Source organism: Solanum dulcamara, chromosome 4, assembly GCF_947179165.1.
Source record: "Solanum dulcamara chromosome 4, daSolDulc1.2, whole genome shotgun sequence".
In the NCBI taxonomy this organism is placed as follows: Eukaryota; Viridiplantae; Streptophyta; class Magnoliopsida; order Solanales; family Solanaceae; genus Solanum; species Solanum dulcamara.
Window position 1 is genome coordinate 12,123,884 of NC_077240.1, and position 18,225 is coordinate 12,142,108.

Here is an 18,225-nt window from a genome sequence, read left to right on the forward strand (position 1 = left end):
GGTCTAACAAATAATATATACATTTATAAAAGTAAAGATTAATTATAGTTATAACATGTTGATCATTTGACATTATTTTTGATGTTGTTCTAAAAATTTTATTTATTAATATGAAGATTGAGTGACTTAATTTAAAATTCTAAAATATTTTTGTTAAAAATAGATAATTTTCCTTATATATAAATATATATATACACATATATGTTGAGTCGTTTCAAGCTTTGTTTATATAAATAGTTTTAAACTTATTTGATTTATATAGATTTGGAATTGTACTCCGGTTTCTTTTGGTGAATGGTGATATATAATTAATTATATTGGTATTTTTTTTTTGAATTTGATAACTTTATATTGGTAGTTCTTCGGCATGGCTAAGTTGATTTGGAGGGTGATCCACATGGATGATCCGGGATCAATCTCCCTTCAATACCTTCTGAGTCGAGCAGCTGCATAAGGCTCGATTAGCACAGACACCTAGTAAATGAACAATTCAGATGAAAACTAATGTGAATTCAATTAAACAATACTAGAATTGTACACCAAAAATTAACAGATCAAATCTTTATAGAATTTCCAGAAACCAATTATGGGAAAAGTTATATTACAGTCCATACATACACACAAACCAATTATGGACCAATTTTTATAGCTTTAGAAATCTTTACCTAAATTCAATGCCTCCTTATAAATAAACATTTCCAGCAAACCTCAAAAGCATCCCAAATTTCAAAACAAATCTTACTTGTTGAGGAAGTGAGGAGAATGGGCAGAGGGAAGAAGAAGATAGAGATCAAGAAAATCACAAATGAATATTCTAGAATGGTAACATTCTCGAGAAGAAGGAAAAAACTTTTCAACAAAGCTAACGAACTCGAATCCATGACAGATTCTCTTGTTGCCTCTGTTGTTTTTTCACTCTCCGGAAGGCTTTCTACTTGTGGAGACGTTAAATCTGCTATTGAGAGGCATTTTCCTAGCAGTATTTGCACGAAATTATCAACATATATGATGATGTTGTTGTTGTTTCTGATTGATCCTCGGGGTCTAGATCATCAACGACTTCCACAAGGAATGGTCTCCGCAAATGGGTGGAAGGTATAGATGTTGAAGGATGTCAAAATTTGAATAAGCTTTTAATGTTGAAGAAACAATTGGAAGGAACCAGAGACAAGATTGTTTCCAATGAAGATGCTGAGTCGTTTGAAGCTTTGTTTGCGTAGCATGTAACTTTAAATTTATTTTATTTTGGAATTTCGTAAATCTTTTGCTTGTGTGTACTGTGTACGTATCTTACTGAGACAATTTGAAGAAAGTGCATCAACAAGATATTAAAAAGGTTTAGTTTTATGTTATACCTCATTGTTACTACATTTTAGAATGTATTTGAAAAATTAGTACATGTTAATATTTTATTAGAATTTTCATGTTTAACTAAATTATTATGCGTCATCCAGATTAACCAAAAAATAATAATTTAATTTCACATTTACACAAGGCAAGTGAATCCCCCAAAACCTCAACTTTTACTCTCCTTGTATAATCCTTAAAAAGAAAGTTAATTAAAACAATGGGGAAAATGTACAAATGAAAAGATCGCGTCTCCTCGTTTAAGATGGTGAGAAGTAATGTGATTTAAATCTATAGCCAACGTAAAGATAAATAAACAAATTAGGAATTTTGTTTAAAAGAAATTTCTTATTGTTTATGTCGGTGGAGAAGTTATTATAGAAATAGACAGAAAAATTAGGCAAACAACTATACATTAAAAATAATTTTTAGTGACAATTAATTTACGATAACAATTTAATTGTAGCTAAATATGTTCTTTTAAAGCTAATCTTTTTTGTAAATGTCCCTAAAACATATAGTAACATTAGATCCAATGACAATTAAAAGTAAACTACCAATTCTTATAGCTTTAGAAATCCTTGCCTAAACTGTTGAAGAAGAACTGAAAAAAGACACGGAGGAATAAATTAAGGAGAATGGACACAGGAAAGAAGAAAATAGAGATCCAGAAAATCACAAAGGAAGCTTCTAGAATGGTGATATTCTCCAAAATACGGAGATTGAACAGTCATGAACATCTTTCAATTGCCCATTCTCCTTGGGACAGAAAATAAAATAGTCATGAAATTTTTACAAGTAATATTTATTAGACCAACTCATTTTACATCCCAAACTTAAATTAAACAATTGAAAGGTGCTCAATCTCCATATTCCAATACTTTCATGCAATTGCAGCTAACGTCCATTATTGTTATTTAATTTGGTGTATCTATATCCATTTCGTATATCAGATGAGGGACTGTTGTTGGCCCGTGCTGGCACGGTCATCCGCTATCTAGTCTTAGAACTAGCTACCAAAGTTATGGGTTGCACACGTATAAATTGGGGGAAATTATTATAAATTGGATCCATTAGGTAAAGTATTTGTTAGTGTGATAATTTAATATTAATAAAAATATATAATATGTCACATTATGTATCATGTTATATCAATTAGTGGACATTATATTTGTGTCTTTTTACTCTCATCAATTGTGGTAGAATGTGGTCATTAATTGTTAGTAATTTTTGTAATCACCAACTCTTTATTCCACCCATTATTCTACATATTTATTCTTGTAACTTATATAACATTTGACCATTCATTTAGCCAATTTACTACCCATTATCTTCCTATTCATTGTATGGAAGAATTCCTTACCTATAAATAGTGATGAGTTTGTGTACAAGAATGATAAGAGAAAAGAGTACAAGAAAAGATGAGAAGTTTATATTATATTTATATTGAGGTTAATGTAGTGAAAGAGAGAGTTGAGACAAATAAATTATTCTAAGTCCAACTATATTCACTATAACATGAGAGTAATTATATGTTGAAGGAATGTGTTCTTTTTGTGGAGCTTTGGACTCTTCAACTAATCTGGAGTTGCTTGAACTTAGTTGTACACGTTGTTGGGATGTTGTATCCTGAAGGGGACAAGTCAAGAGTATTACTGCTGGATCGGTGTAGATTATGTCGTATTGAGCTTGAATCTCTTTAAAGAGAGCGAGATATTCGCTCCTCGAATGAAATATTTATTCATTTTTGTCATTTTATTTTTCAACTGTAATTTATTGTATTTGTGGTATATTACACCAACAGTATTTATCCAAATTGGACCCAACCTAAAATATTTATCCGAGTTAGACCCACGGCCCAAACTATTTACCCGTTTGTCTCCTTGTTTTATTCACTGAACCACTGTTTCTTCATTTTTGAAACCATCGAGTATATATATACCCTGATGGTGTATGTGTATTAAATAGTACTTGAATAGTCTTTTCACTAAAACAACTGTCTATTATATATATGTATATATAATGATATTAAGAAGTAATTGAGTAGTGTTCTCTACTTTCTTTGATACCATCAAAGAATATATCAAACAGTAAACGTGAATTAACAGTTAAAAATAGGAGGAATATAAAGTAAAGGGGTAGATTATGGTCTATAATGTTGGAAAATTAACTATAATGAAGCAGTTCTACCACTACACTACACAACTCAGGTTGGTAGGTGGTGGCAAGCCACTTATGGGTAGAAGTTCATCCAAACCCCCTTTGGCAGAAAATTATACTATTTATACATGGTTAAATAATTTTTTCTGTATATAAAGTAAATGTCGAACCCCCTGCGACTAGTTCTTGTGTCTACTTATTCAGATTCTGAACTCCCTTATTCAAAAACGTGACTCCGCCACTGTTCATATATACACGAAATTTTGAAACCAATTATGGTATATATTTTTTTAAAATCGAACACTGAAGAATTAATTCGAACTTTAGCAAAATCGAACCGAACGCCCAATCCTACTTCTTATGTTATTCGGATGTCATATCTCTACTCCCTATCTGGCCGCTCAGATACATCTTTTCCTTATGTATTTGTATGTCTTCTGCTGATGTATTTGAAAGTTCAGTAATGTATTCAAAATCAAAATCATAAAGTTTTTTAATTTTTTTTTTTAAGATAACCCACAGTTGTTACCATCTCTATCACCTGTTCTTTGGTGAACACTAGATAAACCCCCTCACTTGTAATAGGCTACAAACCACAAAAGGAATGTAAACCACTTTAGATAAGTCCTATTTCAATAGGTTCTACTCAAACGAAATTGAAAAAAAATCAATCTCGAATCATCCATGTGGATGATCATTTTCTAAACCAACTGAGCCATAACCGAGCCATATTGAGGGATTATCGATATAAAGTTACCAAAATTTTAAAATAATATACCAACATAATTAATATATGATCACCAAAAGATACCGGAGTACAATTCCATAAGTATATAAATCAAATAAGTTTAAAACGATTTACATAAACAAAGCTTGAAAGGACTCAACATCTTCAATGGAAATAATGTTTTCTCTGGTTCCTTCCAATTGTTCTTTCAACATTATGAGTTGATTCAAATTTTCACATCCTTCAGCATCTATACCCTCCACCCAATCACGGAGAGCATTTCTCGTCGGGGTCGATGATGATTTCGACTCCGAGGAGGAAGATCCGCCAGAAACTACAACAACATCATCAGAAGTATCAGAATTTGAATGATTAGAATTTAGCCCGGACATTGATTGTTCAGTACATCTACTACTAGTAGAAAAATTCCTCTTTATAGCAGAATTAACGTCTCCGCAAGTATAAGGCCTTCCAGTGGGTGAAAAAACAATCGAAGCAACACGAGAACCCGTCATTGATTCAAGTTCTTTAGCTTTTTTAAAAAGCCCTTTTCGTCTTTTCGAGAATGTCACCATTCTAGAAGTTTCCTTTGTGATTTTCTCGATCTCTATTTTCTTCTTCCCTGTGCCCATTCTCCTTAATGTTCTTCTTCAAGAAGTAGATTTTTCTTTGAAATTAAGAAATTGGTGTATGTTTATTTATAGGGAAAGATTGAAAATCACATTCCTTTTAGGTAAGGATTTCTAAAGCTATAAGAATTGGTAGTTTCCTATTGAAATTGTTTCTCTTTACCATAATTGCTTTCCTAATTTTTCTGTCTCCATATATAAAAATAAATAAAACTTCTAAACCGACTCAAACAATAAGACGTTTCTTTTAAAACATTTTCCTAATTTGTTTGTTTATATACAAAAGGATTTCCAGTAAATTTCGATTTTAAAAATAAATAAATTAACGGCCTACTTTTAGTTTTAGTATATTTGGGGTTTTAATATTAATTAGCATGGTACTCTAGTATTTAATTTAGTCAAAAGTTTTAATTAGTTTCCATGTCTTGTTTTTTTCCCTTCCATATTAGTTATCTTTTCCATAACAATTTCTTCTTTCCTATTGTGAACGAACCTTGATTTTTTAAATTATTTGTGTATGCGTCTTTCCATTTGTTTTTTTGGTAATAATTTTATGATTTATCTTTGTATAACTTATTATTGTCACAAACGAAAAGAAACGTTTGTCTTTTTTCGTAATAATTTTTTAAGTTTTTCTAATTTATCTGTGTATAATTTATCATCACCTAAATGAGAAGACACATCTTTTCATTTGATTTTTCCGTAATAATTTTCTAAGTTTCTCTTTCTAATTTGTATGTGTATAACCTATCATCATATCATCTTAAACAAGAAGACACGTCTTTTCATTTGTCTTTTTCCATAATAATTTTCTAAATTTTCTTAATTTATTTGTGTATAACTTATCATCATCTCAAATGAGAAGACACGTCTTTCCATTTGTCTTTTTTCGTAATAATTCTCTACGTTATATGTATATAACTTTTCATTGTCTTAAATGAGAAGACACATTTTTTCATTTGTCTTTTTCCTATTGTTAATTTCTTATAAATCATACATATTAACTGAATTTATGCAACAATGCACACTTATTAAGAAATACATTTAAGGACATAATTTTAACTCATATTTTCTACTATTATTCTTTGTGAAATCATAAATGTAACTTTATAAATAATACAATTTATCTCCTAAAAAATACCAAACTTCATCAAAGCAAAGGACAAATATGGAAAAAAATAATTCTAATATACATCTTGAACTTTTAACAATTCAATTATTTTGAACAATGAAAAAAAATTTAGAAATTCAGTTAATATGAAATAGAGAGTGTAACTTCTCGCTGCCTTAAATGAGGAGATGCGTATTTTTATTGGAAAAATTGCCTAAATACACAACTTATTTTATCATATTTTCTAAATTTTTCTACCATTTGAAAAAATTACAAAAATTCCTACTCTCTCTCATTCTCAGATACATCACTTTACGCGATGTATCGATCAAATGCATCACTTTACATGATATATCAGAAAGTCAGATATATCACTTTACGCAATGTATCAATTGGATACATCACTTTTAATATATCAGGAAGTCTAAATACATCACTTTATACGATGTATCGATTGGATACATTACTTTACGCGATATATCGATCGGATACATTATTTTACGTGATGTATCAGGACGTTACATACATCACTTTACGCGATGTATCGATCGAATATATCACTTTACGCGATGTATCAGTTGGATGCATCAGTTTACGTGATGTATCAAGACATGTTGGGATGTATCTGGATTTTACCAAATCTAAGAATTTTTTGTAATTTGAAAAAGAGTAGAATTAGGATATAATTAACATTTAACACTATAAATTTTGTGTAATCATTCTATTTATTTTTAGTATAAACATTTTTTTTTGTTTCTTTAACATATAATCACATGAATTATTAATTATTTTTCTATCACTTTTAAATGAGGATGATGAACTGGTCATGCCAACTGAAATTTATTTTTTTAAAATGTTGAGTTTATTTTTGTAAGTGATTTTATCATTATGCTTGTATTTGATAATTTAACTATGAGAAAAAAATGTGTAATCTTTCGCATAAATAACTATAATCCGTTTTGATTGTAGCAATACCAGAATATCAAATATTTTCAAATTTTATAGTCTCACTCTAGTTTATTTTTTATCAATGCCCTTGAAACTTAATTAAAAAAATCAAAACTTATTAAAACACTAATATTATGAACAGTTTTCTTCCTCTAGATAGTAATAAATTAGCTGTTTTTGAATCTTGTAATCAATTTTATGAACAATCATATATTTCACAATATTTGAATATGATAAATGTCTCCTTCAAGAAGAAAAATATATAACTCCAAATGACAATAACAAAAATTTTGTACAAAACTTATTTTTTACTTTTACATTGGTAATTCAGGATAACATATACCATATATTTATGATGTACTAAAAATATTTCACCAATGATCATTAATATTTTAAAAAACAATATTTTTCTCAAACCTCCCAAAAAAACTAAAATTATACTAGTAATATTTATTCAATCATACATGAGGATGTCCTCCCTTAAAAATGAATTGTGATATTTATTCAACCATATAAAATAAAAGTTGCAATCCAAAGACAGAGATTGAAATGTACAATCTTTTAAACAGATGGTACAATAGATCCAGAGCTCACAGTTCTGCGCCATTATTGAACTACAAAATCTACAAATACAGAAACGCAGAGAAATCTCACCACTCTCATGGCTCTGCTATCATCATCGTCGAAGGGAGTGGTGGTATCTCTGCCGGTGCTGGTCCTCTCTGGCGCCGCCTTTTCCGCTGTATTCTTCTTCTTTCTTTTTTCCTCACCACCACCGTGTAATTGCCCTGTCACTCCAATAACCACCGTAGTCGGTGGCGATGGTGGCTCCAGATCCGGCACCGGAGAACGGATATCGACGTCATCAGAGGATATAGAGTGGGTGAAGAAACAGATCGAGGGTAATGGACTCCATATGGCGGATAATGTGCTGCGCAAAGGGATCAACCCTCGTACTCGCCAACAACAGCTCCAGGATCTTCTTCAGTATGAAACTTTCTCAATCTATGTTTTAACACTTTCCATGCTTGGATTAGTATATGATGCTCTGCTTATGGTGAAGTTTGGGTATTTCACAAGGTCACTCAGCTTGTAGTGAAATTGCGTAAATTTATCATACTTATTTTTCTAACTAAAATAGCATTATTGTATAATTGAGGATTTGATCGCAATTCCGGAAACAGCCTCTCTGACTAAGTGAGGTAGTGGTAAGGTCTGCGTGTACACTCTATCCTGTCCACTTGTGAGATTTTATGGGATATTTTGTTGTTGTTGAGTATTTTTCGCAATTACACGAATGGAGTTCTGTGAAATTAACCTTGTGAAGTTTTGATTTAGCAATCAAAAAGGTCATGCATTTATTGTGATTGCTTGTAAATTCTGTAATTTGTAGAAATCCCTGTCAATTATTTGGTTGTACTGGAATGTTGTTTCTTCTCTTGGAGTACTAGGTGACACTGATTAAGGTAGAAAGATAGTGAGATGAAGTACATCCATGCTGTTTTAGTAATTTGTTCATGACTTTTGTTTATGAGATTAAGGATTTTTATGCATTTGCTTGAGGAGAATTCCTATTAGCTCTTTAGTTTAATAAGTAAATAATCTAGAAGGAAATTAAGCTATAATCTATACGATGAGTGCTAATGATGACATTGTCTTTGATCTGGAAACAAATAAAGATATATAAATTGCTTCAGTAAGGGAAGAGAGGGATAGAAGGTGATGTGTCAAAGGTTCCATTTTATTCCTTCCCATGGGGCTGGTTGTTAATTAATAGAAGGATAAGTAGATGATTAAGAAGACATTGCTACTGTTCATAAATAAAATTTCCTTATTATATCAAAACACGAAGAATATGATTAAGGAGAACTTGTGCTTTGATAAGTGTTGGTAATAAAGAATGAGAAGCAAGTATACTTGTTTTGGAAGTTTTCTCTTTTATGGTTTCACCACCCTCTCCCTTTATATTCTTTTCCTTGAACAAAAGAAAATATGCTTTTATTACTCTCAGCAATAAACATGAAAGTAGGCTCTAACGAGAAATAAATATATATATTATAGTTTAAATTTCTTCTCATGATTTCATCACCCTTGTTTTACTTTTTCGTTATGGAAAGATAATGCATTGACCCCAACTAGCTTGGGAAAGAGGCATAGTAGTTGTTGTGGTTGTTATAAAAATAATGCATTGACATATTTGGTTCAAAGCATGGCCAGGAAATGGAAATTGATATCTGGGTGCTTTGCTCTTGTATGCATCTGAAGTGTTGATCAAGTGCTATTGTTAGTAGCTACTCAGTAGTAGCACAGCTTGTCTACTATAACTTCTCTGTCTTTTTTCAGGTTCAAGGGCATATCACATTATGAAGTAGAACAAACAAATAATCACACTGCCCTTCCTTGTCCTGGTGAACTCCTCGTAGAACAACACCATAGCAATTATGGAGAACCATGGGCAGGAGGGAGGGATGTTTTTGAATTTCTTGCAGAGTCGGCCCATCTAACCCCAAATTCCCAAGTTCTTGAGATTGGATGCGGGACTCTTCGTGTTGGATTACATTTCATCCGGTATTTGAACCCAGCACACTTCCACTGTCTTGAGAGAGATGAACTTTCTTTAATGGCTGCATTCAGATATGAGCTTCCATCTCAAGGCTTATTACACAAGCGTCCCCTCATTGTTAGAGGTGAAGACATGGATTTCAGTAAATTTGGATCTGGAAGTATGTATGATCTGATTTATGCAAGTGCTGTTTTTCTTCATATCCCTGATAAACTTGTTTGGGTTGGTTTGGAGCGGTTAGCTGGTAAATTGAAACCTCTAGAAGGTCGAATCTTTGTGTCACATAATATCAAGTTCTGTTCACGATTGAGAGGAGAAGAATGCACAAAGAGGTTGAATGATTTAGGGCTAGAGTATATTGGCAAGTTTACACATGATAGTTTGCTATTCAATCACTATGAAATTTGGTTTGGGTTTAGGAGATTCAGAGCTTGAAGTCATGCCGCAACTTTTTTGAAGACCCAGTAATCTCATGTCTATTGTCTAATGATATTGTGGAGCTACATGTGAAAGCACGCTCTTGCCTACACATTCTTTTGTTGCAATTCTTTGCTGGAATTCTGGCACGAAATAGATCTTTGTAGCATTTGTGTGTAAGAGATACTTCAATTTCCCAAATGGAGGTGGATTGTCATTTACATAAAGCTAACTCCTATACTTGAAGAATCGAACATTAGCTACAGAGGCTGATCACGGATGAAGAAACAATTTCTTGCAGAAAAGCTGGTATATGAAACAAGGTTGATCTGTATCATACCTGAGTTTGTAATTTCTGTTGTATCTTGAACTTCTAGTTGTAGCAGGCATTTTCATTAGCTGCTATGTTATGCATTATTTCAGTCACCACTTATGAAACAAGTGGCTATTTGTTGTTCTTGCTTCTAGGTTTTGTTTAATGCAATTTAGGATTATTGTCCATTTTCCAGCGTCAAGTGATTTGGAGATGTCCCTTTCTGTACCAACACTGCAAATGATCTTTACAGATTCTTGGCATGTGGGGCATTAGCAACTCAACTAGTGCATTACTTTTTTCGTAAAATGATTTTCTCTCCAAAAATTGCAGGATATTTCTCATCTCCGAATACGATTTGCTTCATTCATCAATTTTCAAAATTACAGATTCAAAATGACAAAAACTGTGATGAACCTTATCTTTTGAGGTGTCCTGGTAACATTTACTTTTTAAATGTAGAGTATATGATACCTTGCCTAACAACTGAGATGAGCCTCATCTTTTCTTGAGTTTGAATAACGTAAAATAAAAAATGTAACTTTCGAGCCCTTGCACTGTCCTTAATTCAGAGTAGAGCAAAAGACTTGGTTACCATTTTGCACCCTTTGGTATTACAACAGAAAAGAGACAATCTGACATTTAGGAGTGTAAATGTGAGAAAAAAGTCTACAAAACTGAGAAAGGAATTCATTGCTTTAGCCATATTGTTAATAGAATGTATAATCATGCAAGTAAAACGGAACAGTTGCAAGAAATTAGACCTCCCCAAAGAGAGGATTGAAATTATTTCGACAAGTATGCTCCTCGTATCTTGAGGGTAAGACAGCTCTGTGTGATGGTAGTCTATCTATTTCTTACATCAAGTACTAAGCAAATCCAAACACCTAAGCACTAAGAAAGGTAATAGAAATCATCTTCAAATAATTGAAAACTGAGATGTCTCAATGCCAATGGACACCCTTAACAAAAATATCATTATACGTCAAATCAAAAAAGTCAAAATCTCCATATTTGAAACCAAACGAGCAGCATTTCTAGTAAACAAACTTGTATTGCAATACTTCCTAGTCATCATTCCGTTCATAGTGTTGCTGTTTAAGCACCTCTATCTCAACTTTCACTATTGAAGACATCTTTTGGGGGAATGGAGTGAATCTATTTGTAATGCTGAGAGACCTCCATCACAGCCTTGTCCATGAACTGGCATTTCTTGTCAAATCCCCACCCTGGGTTGCTCTGTAATATAGATAACTGTCAGCTATTACAACACAGTTGAAACATAAGAAACAAGTGTCCAGGTAAAAGATGAAACAGTCACAAGATATCTTTTATCTTTTAGATACATGATTACTTTAAGAAAAAATAAATAACTAATCTATAGAACTAAGTTATGATTTTCAAAGGAGCCAAAGGCCTTTGATATACGAACGAAAAAAGAAAGAAGATAATACAACAATATACCCAGTGTAATCCCACAAGTGGGGAAAAGAAAGATGATAGTGACTGATAATATTCAAATTGAACACTATAAAAAAGGTCAGTAGTCCCATAACATTCAATGAAAAACTTCTTCCCGCAAGAGCAAAGTATCCAGAAAGCATTAATCAAGTATATTAGAAATCATGGGTTGTTGGCACTAGTCTCATTTAAAGAGGATAGTTATTCTTTTATAAGTAAATAGAAGACGATAATAGTCATTTTGGGGGAAGATAACCTATCTATACATGACAACATTGTAGTAAATTTTCCAATTTCAACATTCTACATGGCAAGTTTAAGACCACAAGATTCAAAGGACTACGCATATCTTTAGTTTAAGTAATGAGGTTTGAGGTTTCATACTGTTTTGTACTAATTATGATGGGCTATCCCTGCAATACACGTAAATAGAGACTAGTGACCAATTAAGAAGATGATTGATTCCCTCATTCTTGTAAGTCAGTTTTTCATTTCTTTACTACTCAGAGAGAAGTCTTTCATTCTTAGACCAGTTTTGTAAGTCTCAACATCCAAGTAATGAGGTGTTATACTGTTTCATTCTTATTAGACTTAAAATATAATTAAAAGCAAACAACTGTTTGATAATGCTTCACCTGTAGAGACAGAACAGCACGCTCTGTGAACCGCTTTACTGAATTAGGTGCACTTTCTGGAAGAGTTTTTGCTACTCTTTCCAGCTCTTGTTGCTGTTGCTTTGCCGTTACTCTATCGGGCCCACTATAGTAATCAACAAGCTCTTTCATAAGTGGAACAGTCTCCATAGTTTCTTTGATGACTTCCTGCGGGAAAAAAATGGATGTAAAGTCAGCTAACGAAGATGATCAAACAAAGAAAAAGCTACCAAGAGATTAACTGCTTCATTTGTTTAAGACCATTAAGTCAACAATTTCTTTCCTAAGCGGGACAGTGTCGAGACTTACTGCAAGGAAAAGAGAATTGGGTGATTCTGCTGGTTCTGGAGCTTATCATATTATTAAGGGGAAAAGGTTATTTAGGGGTCGTTTGGTAGCTTGTAAAGAGGTAACCTATCCATGCATTAATTTCTATACAAGTTATACAACGTTTGGTAGCTAGTTATGAAGTAAGTTCTTCATTTATAAAATTGATAAGACGTTCGTTTTGCAATTTAGAAACTCGAATAACTTATACATGTATAAGTTATCACAGAATTGGTGTGTTATCTTATGCGAGGTAGAAGATGGAATAACCAATACCCGCATAACTATCACTTGCATAACTAATATCTACATAATCCTAACCAGATACCAAATGATTCCTTGGTGTTGTTAAGAGCCATTGTTTTGTTGCTTAAAGGATGTGAAGCAACGGTAATCATTTCATGGGTGAAGACATGCGCTTCACGTAAATGTGTAATTTAAGCAATAACATAAAGTGATTCACACACGAAATGGCCAGTTCTCTGAATCTCAACTTAGAGGGATTGGACTCACATTATTGTATATCGGATGCTCGAATAAGTTATTCTAATTGCAATATGATTATTATAGTACTAAATTTCATACATTAGTTTTTTTTTAGAAAAAAATCCTTATATTATGCGTTTCACCTATAAAAAAAAGGCTTTCTCTCGTTTCTCCCTTTTCACTCCAAGCCTCATGGACCTTGTTGCCTCTTTGCGCTTTCTGTTTACAAAACTGGGGTTATTTCATAGATGTTGACGTGAATAAGGGAAGTGGCACAACTTGAAGCTACCTTGCGGGAGAACCAAGGGATGAGCACTAGCACTAAAGGCAATGTTCTCTTCCTTAATTTCATAGCAGAAGGTTTACTTCTGTGTATGAATCGAAGTTTCCAACTGTGAAAGACTGTCCCTAGTTGGGGATTGCTAAGGCCCATGACTAAAATGACATTTTTAGTTGATCCTTCTTTATAGGAACCTGCATAAACACTTCCATAATAAAGCTTCATCTAAAAGCTTGAGACTTTTGAACCTGCCACTACACAGTACAATTCACAAAGGTTCATGAATGTAGAGTCCATAGAACAATCGTTATAACTACATGTACTTAAATCCTTCTTTAGTCAACTGATTTTTATTTGTTAAGCGTCCATGCATAGATCTGTATACTACTATAGATTATACTGATAGCTAGGTATCACTACAACCAGAAACTTAAAGAACTTGTGAGGTTGTCAGACTAAGATTCATATAACCACATCAATACTACTGTAGTTCATGCATCAGGTGGCACCAGTCTCTCTATCTCACCCATTTTCATGAAATTCACTATTTTTTTTCTGAAGAAGGGCCGAGGCATAGCACTGGTTTTTAAAAAAAAAATAAAGTATAACAATATTGAATGTTCTTCCCTAACCAAAGGGCATCATCTAGACTTCCTTTTGCATATAGGACAAATATTTTAAGCATACAGTGCAAGGTGAAACTTCAAAACTGAAATTGAGATAAAAGCACTAGATTTGTGGATCATATGCCATGAATTGTCAACTAAAAATGGATTAAGTCCTCTATGGGTTTATGAAATTAGCGCGATTTGAAACAATGATGTACCGCATAACATTACTCAAACCTCCTAGGCATACATGAAGTATAAAAGCATAAAAACAATGAGGATCTTGCCGATCCTAACATCATTTATGAGGAGCCGGACAAGCACATAGTGCAAAAGATAGATCAAATCACAAATAGAGGAAACGATGATATGATTTAAGAATCTAATAATACGTCAGGTAAGGTTTAGCAGGATTCAGCAAGTATTAGATCCTTACAAGTTCTATTATGATGTTATGGAATAACTAATTGACCATGGAGGAAGCACCGAGTAACATATAAACTGATTTAGGATCAGAAAATAGTTAAGATCCCCTAAAAAAATTTTATTGATCGGTAAGAAGATTCCTTAACATAGTTGAGGCAACACAAATATAGCAAATGGTTTATTTAACAAAACGCAATATGACAAAAGCAGAAGCAAGGTAGATCCCGTTTTACCTCCCACTCTTCTTGATCCTTAATCCCTTCATATGCCATGAGGAATGGCTTCATTTTTTCAAGAGAATCCCGAAGGGAAATTGGAGGTGTCTCATCAATATCAGGATTGCTTTCAAAGTCTCCCATCAAGTATTCTGGTTCACACTCTATCTGTGGATAAAAGTAACATCAGAGAACTATATAAAGCAACTGGAAGTGCTTGGCTAAAATGAATCTTTCAACAAGCTAAATGTTACCATCATGTTAGTGTGAAGGGCCTCTATGTAGGCATCATCCATGGGAGAAGGCAACACTCTGGCACTCATTTCTTCAAAGCCTTCAGCCAATGTGTTCATACTTTCAGGTCCAAGCGTCTGAGCCAACTTCTCTCCATCAGCATCATCACCTAGAAAAAACCCACTCTCCAAACTACCATCCCCACTCTCCTCATCACGACGACGACCTCTTCCTCTTCCTCTTCCACTCCCCCTTCCCCCTCTGCCTCTCACCGCACCACGACCACCCCTCCCTCTAAAACCTCCTTCCATTCCCCTTCCACCACCAACATCACCATCACCATCATCACTTCTTGACAATATCCCTACAGCCTTTTTTACTGCATCCTCCCTACTCAACCTCTGGGGAGGTGGACTGCTCACTCTCTCCCCTGAATCAGCAGCTTTCTGCTCCCGAGACCGGAGATGGCGATTCTCTTCCTTGGGCTTCTCAGAGACAGGAGAAGCTGTTTGCAAGGGCTTCCCTCGCCCCGCACCGGTCAAAGCTGATATTATACTAGAAGAGAGATTTGAATCTTCTCTCGGTTTCGGAGCATCAGAAGAACTAGAATTTGAATCAGCTGTTTCTTCTTCCTTCGCGAAGAAAATCGGTTTCCTCAGTGGCGGCTGCTGCTGCTGTTGCTGCGGCTGAGGTGGTGGAGAAAATGGGCCGATCCCACCTCGGCCACGGCCAGCAGGAGGATTAGGGTTATCAACGAAGGAATAAAATGAGGGAAGAATTGGGGAAGAAGGTAATGGTTTAGCTCGGCCTCGTCCATGTCCAATTCCAGAAGGAGTAGATGATTCGGGTTTGGAGTCATCGGATTCGGATTTACCCGGACTGAATCCGAAGTTTGGGAAATCGGAACCTCGGCCCCTGCCTCTACCACCACCACTACCTCCGCCGCTGCCGGAGAAGGTGGAAAATGCGGAGGAAATAGAAGCCGGTGGGGCAGTGGGAGGTCGGCCGATAGAGCAGTGAGAAAGCTTGCTCAAGCTTCGTCTCATTTCTTGTGAAGTAGTGTTAATGAGATCCCAAAGGGGAATGGTGGTACTTCCTCTCAAGCACGAGGGTTTAACGACCCCGCATAAAAATTGTTTCAGCTCCTAATTTTGGGTTAAGATTTTGGAAAAATTATTCTATAGTATTAAATTGAGAACTATTGAAAATATTTTTAAATTTGATGTGAATTGTTATTTTTGTTTTTCAACAATTGACAATTTTAAAAATATTATTTTATTTGACTAATTGAACTTAAATGCAATCTTAATCTGTCACCTAACATAATATGTGGTTTCAAACTCTTCTATGAGCGTGAAACTCTTAATAAAAAAGTCGAGAAAAGTGTTTAAAACACCCATAAATTTAGTGAGAATGTAGGGGTATATTTCACCTATGTGGTAAGATCAGAGATATATTTAAGTTGAGTTAGTCAAGTAGAAGAGGATTTTTAAGGCTGTCAATAAGTCATAGATGAAACCAATAATTCGCTCCAAGTTTAGGAATGTTTTCAATACTTCTCTTTATTAAATTTTAACTGAATTTTGTGATTTGCTAAATACGGTACACAAGTTTATTTTCAGACAACTCGATCCCAAAAACTCTCACCAACAAAATGAAAATGAATGTAGTCAACCAATTATGTTACTAAAATTTAGATAGATTGAAAGAAATCACTCAAATAATATTAGTCATTAATTCGATTCTAACCTTGGTTTCCACATCATTTAATAACAACTCTTTAATTATTTTATGAAAACAAATTTCCTGGAAAGTGTTTTCTAGTGTTTAGTTCGTTGATGAAAAAATATTTGCTTGATGTAAGAAAGACGAAGATGCTTAAAATGATTTCCAACCGACTGCAAGGAAGTGAGGGAATCAAACCGGTGAGTCAATTCCGTATTTCGTTAAGATACTAAATGGAGTTGGAAAGTTCCAGCTCGCTGAATTATCCATTCCGTATGTATGTTCAAACGTCATTCACTTGTGAATACAACAGCTTGTCCACTATAATCAAGTAAGAGTTTTAAATTTTTACTAAGCTTCCTTTCAATTATCCCTATAATAAGTAAGATATAGTGCTTGTTGATGGCCACAATTTCAATATGGTCCTCTAACCTTTTTTTTCCGCGTGTTTTAAAGAGTTGAATGTCTTATTTTTATGAGTGACCTATGTGAATATAAGCTAGGAGCAAGAACTGGAACTTTCTATATTACAATATTAGAAAATAAAATAGTAATTTGATAAGTTTTTTAGTACTCCTATTAAATACTGATAACGTCTAAATTTAGTAAAAGGGAAAATTAATGATGTTATACTTAATAATTTTCTTTCCACTGATTCTATACCTTGATGAAATTTAAACGTATGTGCTTTCCACGAAGTAAATCATCAACGAAAGCGTTTGAGTACTCTTTGATCTTCCATTAGAGAGACTTGTCGATCAAAGCACCAATGTAACAATTCAAATTTCCAAAACAAACAGTGATGTATATCAGAAGCACCGACCAGAATTACACTGGACTTAGGAAATACTAATAAAATGAAGAACAACAATAGTTAATTGATAATTAAGGGAATAACGGAAGGATACTAGAAGAAAATGAGAAAGGAGAGCACACATGCATATCACTTGAAAAGAATTTTGAAGAACAGATTTTCAAAAGCTAATCAAAATTATAATCAAATAGATATTTAAATATAAATTTTTAAAATTTATGGCGAAACTAACTCTAGAAAAGACTTTTTAAAGATGAACCCCCTATATAAATGGTACGTAAACTCCATATAATTATCCGTGACAAATACTAGAACTTTATCAATGGAGTCTTCAAGAATTATTTTGCGTCCATTCAGAGAGACAGACGTTGATGATATGTTGTTGGAGCAAAATATATTTTAGTATTAAAATAATAATATTAATTTGTGTGAGTTAGTGGTAGAATGTGGCAATAAGTGCCTATGTAACTCCTATAACCCGTAACTCTTTATTTGCCCATTATGCTACCTCATTATACCTTGTAACTCATGTAACCTCCAAGGCATAATTCCTCAATTCATTTACCTACATTATTATTCACTTTATTTATATTCAAAATAAGGAAGAATTCTTCACTCATAAATAGTGGTGTTTCTTCCTTTGTGATCAAGATGCAAATAAGGTGATGAAATATGTTAAGTGTGAAAATATATTAAAGCGTCTAATAGTGAAAGAGAGAGTTAAGACAAAGAAAACATTTTAAGTCTTCAATTTTATTCATTATATAAAAGAGAGTATTTA

At 33.5% G+C, this 18,225-nt stretch overlaps 3 protein-coding genes and 1 pseudogene across 3 annotated transcripts; 2 read left to right on the forward strand and 2 right to left on the reverse strand.

Moving 5' to 3' along the window:
* Positions 1-762: 762 nt before the first annotated feature.
* Positions 763-1,220, forward strand: LOC129884003 (MADS-box transcription factor 23-like; annotated as a pseudogene).
* A 3,095-nt stretch (positions 1,221-4,315) lies between these two features.
* LOC129884692 (agamous-like MADS-box protein AGL61) lies at positions 4,316-5,048 on the reverse strand. The gene has a single exon (XM_055958975.1). It carries the CDS (start codon positions 4,864-4,866, stop codon positions 4,366-4,368), a length of 501 nt encoding a protein of 166 aa, XP_055814950.1. The 5' UTR covers positions 4,867-5,048; the 3' UTR covers positions 4,316-4,365.
* A 2,362-nt stretch (positions 5,049-7,410) lies between these two features.
* Positions 7,411-10,403, forward strand: LOC129886278 (uncharacterized). The gene is made up of 2 exons (XM_055960893.1): positions 7,411-7,909; positions 9,266-10,403. The coding sequence occupies exons 1-2, from the start codon at positions 7,584-7,586 to the stop codon at positions 9,918-9,920; spliced, it is 981 nt and encodes a 326-aa protein (XP_055816868.1). The 5' UTR covers positions 7,411-7,583; the 3' UTR covers positions 9,921-10,403.
* A 480-nt stretch (positions 10,404-10,883) lies between these two features.
* LOC129886279 (uncharacterized) lies at positions 10,884-16,059 on the reverse strand. The gene is made up of 4 exons (XM_055960894.1): positions 14,926-16,059; positions 14,690-14,839; positions 12,312-12,497; positions 10,884-11,454 (listed from the first exon to the last, which is right to left on the reverse strand). The coding sequence occupies exons 1-4, from the start codon at positions 15,949-15,951 to the stop codon at positions 11,374-11,376; spliced, it is 1,443 nt and encodes a 480-aa protein (XP_055816869.1). The 5' UTR covers positions 15,952-16,059; the 3' UTR covers positions 10,884-11,373.
* Between the last annotated feature and the right edge of the window lie 2,166 nt (positions 16,060-18,225).